The sequence below is a fragment of the Primulina eburnea genome, chromosome 3 (assembly GCF_022965805.1).
Source record: "Primulina eburnea isolate SZY01 chromosome 3, ASM2296580v1, whole genome shotgun sequence".
Lineage (NCBI taxonomy): Eukaryota > Viridiplantae > Streptophyta > Magnoliopsida > Lamiales > Gesneriaceae > Primulina > Primulina eburnea.
This window is the reverse complement of record NC_133103.1, coordinates 5,935,316-5,943,698: the sequence shown is the minus strand read 5'-3', so window position 1 is coordinate 5,943,698 and position 8,383 is coordinate 5,935,316. Positions and strand designations below refer to the sequence as shown.

The following is an 8,383-nucleotide window of genomic DNA, read 5'->3' as shown; positions in this document are numbered from 1 at the left end:
ATCGGGCTCTGTTGCGAGTCGGATTTGTTGACTGTTCGTCACGCGTGAGGGTCACGACAAATTAATCATACGGACGCAAGTGAAGACCAGCCTCGACTTCCGTGTACTTTGTTTAATTACAATAATTTTGATGTCTATTTATTTTATAATAATTTAGGATAACATTTTATCTTGTTTGTTTATTAAATGTGTGTGTATATTATATATATATATATAGACAAAAATTTGTGTGATACGGTCTCACGGGTCGTATTTTGTGAGACAAATATCTATTTGGGTTATTCATGAAAAAGTATTACATTTTATGCTACAAGTTATACTTTTTTATTGTGAATATAGGGTAGAGTTGACTCGTCTCAAAGATAAAGATCCGTGAGACCGTCTCAAGAGACCTACTCATATATATATATATATATATATATATATATATATATATATATAATATTATATTTATAGTTTTATATATGCACACCTATCTCACACTTTTATATATGTGTACTCATTCATGGATTACAATTTTTCTATATTTCACTATCAGTGTGATATTCAATAAATATTTCAATTATAAAATTTGTTAATAAAGTAGTATTATTGTTTACCTCTTTCAAATTTAATAATTGGCACTATATATCTTGAGTTGAGATGATAATTTTCCAGAAAAGGATTAACTTCTGAGACTTTCATGAATCGTAGTATCTATGGTTTTCTTTTTCATGCGTATAGTTTCTTTTTACGTATACATATATATTCTTAGTTTCAAAACATCCATATATAGTATGTGTAAGATCTCATATGCGTGATGAATCAGTAATAATATTTAGATTTTAGGGCTCCTCGGTCAATTTTTTTTTTTTAAAATAACATTCTCAAATGTTAAATTTCAAAAATTTAGTTTGATCAAGGTTGTTTTTAAATTGTTTCCTCGATCTACATTTAATATTGTTCGCACAAACTTAATGGATTGCAAGTGTGTCAGATGTTTAAAGCACCGATTTAGATGTCATTTACATTATGAAATGAAATGGATGAAATAATCTAAAGAGTTTTTTTTGTCAAATATTTTGCTAAATTATTATTATATTCTTAAAAAAAATCCAGTAAAAAAGGATTATCGATTGATTCCTTGCCATCGGATTATTATTTGACGATAATAGAAGGATAAAAGAAAGAAAGGTATTCAATTTATGGAAGCGAATGAAGGACACGCACGCACGCGAGACTATAATCAATTATGGCAAATATATGGTATCATGCACGGTGCATTTGCTTTTTAATAACTTCAACTATGTATACATTATAAATACAAAATAATTAATTATATTTGATCATCATATTTTAATATTTTTCTTTTCCAAAATCTTTATTTTAAAATCCCTTCTCTTGTACACGAATGTGAGATCGTGTATTTGGTTTCTAGTCAGATTCAATTCACGGAGAGGACAAAATAAATTAATGCCCATCCAAACTTAAATAAACTACATAAGAAGTGTGTCATATTTAAGGATAAAGAATTAAATCTAGTCTTGATATAATTGGGGGGGGGGGGGGGGGGGGACCAACACCATATTTATAATCTCATTATCGTTTTTTGAGTAACAACAAATGATTAAGATTTCAAATATTGTTAACATATTCGTTAATAATGGGATTTAATAGGGCTAAAAAATTGCAAATAAAAGAGAAAAAAATATAGGAAAATGGGGCCCAAATACGATGATGGAAAGAAATGACCAAAGTAGGCGTGGATAAAGAGAGGGACATTATGACAGAGTACACTGTAGGGAAATAAGGGCACATTTTCACACATGTAAGATATTCCCCCTCTTGTCTGTTCGTATAGTGTGGGCCGTTTACCTTTAGGCGTTTTGGATTTTGGATTCGAATAAACATTAAGGAAAAAGATATTTGTTCGTTCTCTCACACAAAAAAGGAATTAATTTTTATTATGATATTTAAAATATTTTTTTTAAAACAAAACAATTGATATATTGGGCCTATAGAGTAAAATGCAACCAATGGGCCCAGCCCACCAAACTCCTTGATCGCCAACCGAACCGAAGGAAAGGGCAGAGGGTTATCCGCATCTTTCGCACTCTAAAACCCTTACACACACAATCAAGAATCAACCTCTTGTGTCATATTGCGAACCGGTAAACATGGAGGGATTGAAAGAATGCGAAGCTAATATGGTGATGTATTTGCACCCATCCAAGGCCAAAACCCCCATGGACGCCATTCTCAGCGAGCTTAGTTCTTTGCTCTTCACGTTAGTTTTAGTATAGCCTTCTTGTTTTTGTTTCTTGTTACTGATTTGGTCAGTTTAATGTCCCGTGTTTTTATGCTTTGAATATAATTGGAGTGATTGGCTAATTATGGAATTTGATTTGACTGAAAGATTTTTCTTTTGGTTTTCTGGCCCGTCTGTGTAGGTATAGTGAAACTTTTGATGGAGTGGTGTTGGCATATGATCCAAATGTTCGTAGTATGTTGGCAAGGATACTACCCGGAATTCATCCATATTTTGGAGTGAAATTAAAAGCTAGATTGTTGCTATTCAATCCCAAGCCTGACATGATTTTAGGTAATTTTCCCCCCCTATTTCCTCATAGAAAGTATCATGTTTTTTGTAAGAGCTACAACAGAGTGACACTGGCATACTGGTCTTTTGGACAGAGGGGGAGGTGGTTAAAATCACTAGAAATTCGATTCACGCCGTGGTTCTTGGTTTTTCTGCGGCTGTTATAGGAGTTGAAGACATCCGCGAAGAATTCAAGCATAAAAGTGTAAGTCTCTTGTCTTGAGGTATAATGCATTTGCGACCACTGTTTAAGGGGACAGATTTGTACTGCTTATTCATATTGTTTTCACTCATTTTTCAGAAACGTGGAGAGGAAGTATTTGCTAGCCTATCCTATAGGAAACACAAGATAAAAGTTGGAACTATTATACGTTTTGTGGTGAAGAGGTGATCTTTTGTATTCCCAGTCTTGTTACTGAGATTAGTTTGTGTTCGGTAGCTGAAAATTGTCATAGTGGTGAATAAAATGTATAGTATACACTTTGTGATTCCCGTTAAGAAAAATTCAACCATTCATGTTGTATATAATGAGTTGTAAAGTCAAACTCTATTCGTACGTGTTCAACAGTAACAGGGTCTGTCTGTGAGTATTGAAATATGAGTTTGATGGTCTAGGTCAAACTATAATTTATGGGGCATATTAAGTTATGAAACCTTTCTCATGTATTAGTCAGGGATTCAAAATGAAAGAAGAACATTTTGAACACACTGGTTGATGAGATTTATTCAAATATTGCTATATTTTTCAGAAAGGGGCTTGTGCACGTAACTTCTAGACTCTGTATATATTTACAGTTGAAAATAGACAGGTTAAAGTTATTTATGGCTCGATTTTAATGTTATTGTGCTTTAATTTGGTTCAGATCATAGTTCAAGCCCAGACAGAGCCATTCAAGCACGAATTAAAATTATATTGCATATTGTTGTAAAGAGACGTTGAACTTATTATTTTCTAAATATATTGAATGAAGAAAATACAAATTTCTGGAAATGAACAACAAATTGTAGAATGGCACTATTGCATTGCTAAATTCTATAAAATTCTGGGTTCTTGAACTTTCCAAACCACTATGCAGTTAATGGTTGCCTTCTCCTGATTACTTTGGCTTATGTAATCTGACCGAGCGAAGTTTCTTGCAATTTCATCGCCTGGATTTTTATTAAATGTTTATCTGATACAAAATACCAATAGGAGACAGGAACATAAATAAGACGGCATCAGTTGCAGAATATTTGGAAAGTTTTTGAAGTACTCGTCTTATTGACTTCACCAGCATCATTTTTATTGTAGTTTTGATGAAGAGGTGCTTCATATATCAGGATCTTTGACTGCTGAAAACACAGGATGTGCTCGATGGTTGGATAAAAATTTGGATAAATGGTCTCAAACTGACAGGTTAATCTGAAAACTGTCTATGTGGAAGTTTATTTAGAACAGGTAGGATTTATGTGTTCGAGTTTTCACCGATCCGTGTTTGTTTCACAGCACCTCCAAAAAGAGGAAAGTTATTGAAGAAAATGAAAAGCCAGAGGGAGATAGATTGATGATCAAGAAGAAAATTATTAGAGAAGATGAAAAGCCGGAGGAAGTTGTGTCAATGGTCAAGAAGGAAACAACTTCATTAAAAATGACCAGCAGATTAAAAGGTCTAAGAAAGGGAGAAAAGATCATTCTTGAAGGTTTGCTTATGAAGCTTATGTTATTTTAGAGACAGAAGGCTTTTTGGGTTCTGTAAGTAATTTTTTCTCCTGACACGAGTTAATTGCTTCCCATCTTCCATTCTCTCACATCATTGTTTACATGCAATAGTTACTTCTGGGTCAGATCCCATTTTGGTCAGACTTCATTTTTTTCTGTATCTTTTCCTTTGTATTTCGTTATCTGTGTTTTGTTGATGTTATCTTGCATATACATTTCATATTTGGCGCAGTCCGTCATAATTTGAAATGCGTGCTCTCCTCCCGTTTGATTCTCTTTGAAATGAACTTTTCTGTGGTGATTTTTAGATGAGTAACGAGTTGATGTTCCTATAAATTATAAATCTTTAAAATGCTATAATTTTTAAAAAATTGTTGATTTTCTTTGATGAGTTTTTGCTTGGCTTGTTACCTTTTTGTGTTCATGTGGTAGATTAGTTTGGATAGTATTAAATATCAAATTGATTTTAGCAGGAGTCTACTTCCTAGATGGATATGATTTTTCAAAGTTTGCACAAATGCTTTCTATGCCTTAATTCCAGTTTGACTTGCACACAGCTGAAAATCTTATAATATTTTGACTCCATTTGTTCTGCAAAGTTCATTTTCTTGATATCTGATGTTAGATTTTTTTATTTGTTGGCCTCCCTCAAATGCTTACTCTTTAAATCCCTGGAACACTCTACATAGCTATCTTTTTGTAACTGCTTCTTATGTTCCCATGTCATAAAAATCTTGCAATCATCTTTTCAAAATCTTTGATATATGCTGCCGCATGAGGCTCCTGTATCCAAATTGTAGGCATTTATGTTTTGTCACTAACTGTGACATGGTTTCAAAACTTCATTTTCAGGGGTGATAAATGTTTGAGATACTGTCATACTGATGGACCGTAATGATAATTGTAGGAAACAAATTGTGGTCCATCATCCATGTGGTCGGCAAGTATTCCCAAATTACGATGGTATTGCAGCCATTCAGTAGCTGTGATTTTAACCAGTCAAGATTTGTAATTGCTTATGTAATTAGCTTTAGAGAAAGCTGATCTAAAATAATTCTCTCAAATACATTACGCGGCCCTTTTAAAAGGTTTATAGAAAATCATTATTATGCCGAGTTGATTGGGATTTCTGGGTCTGTAGCTATTTCAATAATTCTAAAGATAAGCTGATGTACTTGTAGGCTTCCAAATGCAAATGATATTTGATAAATACGCCCATGAGCGTGCCTCGAATAATATGGAGGAACGGAGTTTCTAAATTCTTTATAAATAGAATGATTATATGCTATGTTATGATAATCATTTGAATTTCGAAACTTTTACTTGTCTGAAACAGTTGATTTTCCATTCTCAGTCTCTTCCCATTACTCAAATTCCACCTTTTCCAAAGTGTTAAATTCCTAGGTGCCTATTTTGTTCTTATGTTTGGTAGTTGGTATAGTGGAAAGGACTATGCAGGAATCAAATGTGTTGAACGGTCGTCTTATTATGTTTGGTACTATGAAAAAGATTATATAGAGTCGAATATTTTTCGTTTTTTAAAAAAATATAGTTAGTAATAACAATGTAAATCTAAAATTTGAAAACATCTTAAACCTCAAATGACGTCCCGATAGGTTAAACTATTACATCCTAAGAGACTAGGAGGCAAAATTTAATTTGTTGAGTAAATTTATTTACATCCTACTAATGTCATGTGATTAATCCATCGCTTCGTTAAAAGCAAGAAAGAAGAATAGAAGTTCAACTACAGATAAATTATTAACCACACAAAATGGAGGTAAGGATCTAATTTGGCTGGTGAGGAATGTGGAACGTGGGTCACCTCCCCAACACAACAACGATGGTGTAAAAAGCTCCAAAAATTGGAAGCTTTCGGTTGAGGAGTGCGTTGACTTAAAGTCATTCACGTTATTAAATTAAGCATGATAAAGATGCTCTCGCAAACTTTATGTTTTGGTAGCCGATAACATAATAATATATACTGCCTAGAAATTACAGAAATGATTTTATGGATTTTACGTACCAAAGCCACCGATATTTATAATTTCCCTTTAAAAAAATTTGGCACAGGAATAACTTGGAAGTTAAAAAAAAGAGGTAGAGTTATTTAAATTGTATTTCAATACTTCTTATATGACACGTATACAAACGTAAAAATAAAGAACTGGTTTTCAAAACTCAAACCATTTAAGAATTTTTTTAGACAAAAACTTATGTGAAACGGTCTCACATGTTGTATTTTGTGAGGAGTGGGTCTTATGTGAGACCGTCTCACGGATCTTAATCCGTGAGCAGGGACGGATCTAGGACGTGGACACGGGGGGGCCACTTAATTTATTTTGCGACGGATTTTTCACAAAACCGTCGCCATATGGCGACGTTTTAAGAAACCGTCGCAAAATTTGCGACGGTTTTAGTTACACCCGTCGCTAAAAAAAATTTTTAAAATTTTTTGGGGGGCCATGTTGCGACGGTTTTCTCAATAACCGTCGCTATATGGCGACGGTTTTTGCAACAACCGTCGCTAAAAATTTTTTTAAAAAATTTTGGGGGGGGGTTGTGGCCCACGTTCGCCCTACACTAAATCCGCCCCTGTCCGTGAGATGGGTCAATCATACCCATATTCACAATAAAAAGTAATATTTTTTCATGGATTACCCAAATAAGAGATCCGTCTCACAAATATAACCCGTGAGACCGTCTCACACAAGTTTTTGCCTTTTGTGAGATGATCTCTTATTCGAATCATCCATGAAAAAATATTACTTTTTATTATGAATATCGGTAAGATTGACTCGTCTCATAGATAAAGATTCATTAAACCATCTCACAGATTCAGGAATTAAAAAACAAACAAACAAACATTTTATTATACTTTTTATTGACTTGGAAAATTTATACATTCTAATAATTGCTCCATGATTTCAGCCATGAAAAACTGAAAAAGTGCTTTAAATTTCAGCCAAGGCAAACCCCACAGATTAAGGTTCATTTCATCCGAGTCTTCTTATCCATTTAACTCGTAAAGGTATCTGATCATATGAATAATAAATGATTTTAGATTTGATTGTTTTATCTAACTTTTATTATCAAGACCTACATCCGTAATATTCCAAGTATATTTTTTTTATAGATTTAATCAATTTAAAATAAAATCAATAATGTTTGACTAAATTTATATGTTAGAACACGTTCTATGGCTAAAGCACATGCATGCACGTCAAACAGGGTCGATGATTGTCAAGATCTACTATACCTTAAAACTAGTTAGAAGTAAATACTATGGACTAACAACCTTAATATTTATTTAACATAATATAGGATTACGCGAGACATGCGTTGTGGCAGCTTCTTAGCATAAATCCAAACTAATTGCACGCATTAAAAATTCAGGTCTCGGAGAATGTTAAATGCACCTGTCTGTTTTTTCGGACATAAAATGTTATTAATTTGCACTCATATTTTATGCAAAATGACAAATGATAATATACGTGCATGTAAACACACGCGCACGTACACACAAATAGATAGATATGTGTGTGTGCGCGCGTGAATAAACGATTGCCGAAACCACCATGTTTTAATTGTGATACCTTTGTCCCACATCGAAAAAATAAATGATTTAAAATGAGTTTATAATGGCTTACAATGGACTTCTATAGCAACTTGGGTTAATCATTTTCGTAAAGCGAGGACGAATACGAAGTAGTTGCTATAGGGGCCCATTGTGCAGTCACGCAAGCACGGGCCCGGGCTCGGGGCATGACAGAATGGTATCAGAGCCGGTCACTGGCATGGAACACCGGGAAATAAGTGCTATGCGAGGTAAAGTGCTACGTGCATGAGAGGCACCTCTTGAACCTGCCGGGCAAAGTGCTACATGACGGGAGCCACCTCTTGAACCTGTAGGAGCCACCTCTAGATTCTCGGTGCTGGTGGATCGAGGGGTCAGGCCGCGAAAATGAGTTTATAATGGCTTACAATGGACTTTTATAGCAACTTGGGTTAATCATTTTCGTAAAACGAGGACGAATACGAAGTAGTTGCTATAAGAGCCCATTGTGCAGTCACGCAGGCGCAGACCCGGGCTCGGGGTGTGACAT

General features: G+C 34.3%; 1 protein-coding gene across 2 annotated transcripts; it reads left to right on the top strand.

The window, feature by feature from the left end:
- The first annotated feature begins 2,058 nt into the window (after positions 1–2,058).
- Positions 2,059–5,444, top strand: LOC140825745 (uncharacterized). 2 transcript variants are annotated; one of them, XM_073187693.1, is made up of 7 exons: positions 2,059–2,266; positions 2,430–2,581; positions 2,674–2,783; positions 2,880–2,965; positions 3,870–3,974; positions 4,065–4,258; positions 5,185–5,444. In XM_073187693.1, the coding sequence occupies exons 1-7, from the start codon at positions 2,157–2,159 to the stop codon at positions 5,319–5,321; spliced, it is 894 nt and encodes a 297-aa protein (XP_073043794.1). In that variant the 5' UTR covers positions 2,059–2,156; the 3' UTR covers positions 5,322–5,444. The 2 variants fall into 2 exon arrangements, with proteins under 2 accessions (XP_073043794.1, XP_073043795.1); XM_073187694.1 differs by having other exon boundaries at positions 2,061–2,266; positions 4,065–4,310; positions 5,185–5,409.
- The last annotated feature ends 2,939 nt before the right edge of the window (positions 5,445–8,383 follow it).

Excerpts from the sequence above, each read along its gene's own strand:
- LOC140825745 (XM_073187693.1), top strand. The coding sequence starts at position 2,157 with ATGGAGGGATTGAAAGAATGCGAAGCTAATATGGTGATGTATTTGCAC. Across the intron at positions 2,966-3,869 it reads ATACGTTTTGTGGTGAAGAG|TTTTGATGAAGAGGTGCTTC; the intron begins GTGATCTTTTGT and ends TTTTTATTGTAG. Across the intron at positions 4,259-5,184 it reads AGAAAAGATCATTCTTGAAG|GAAACAAATTGTGGTCCATC; the intron begins GTTTGCTTATGA and ends TGATAATTGTAG.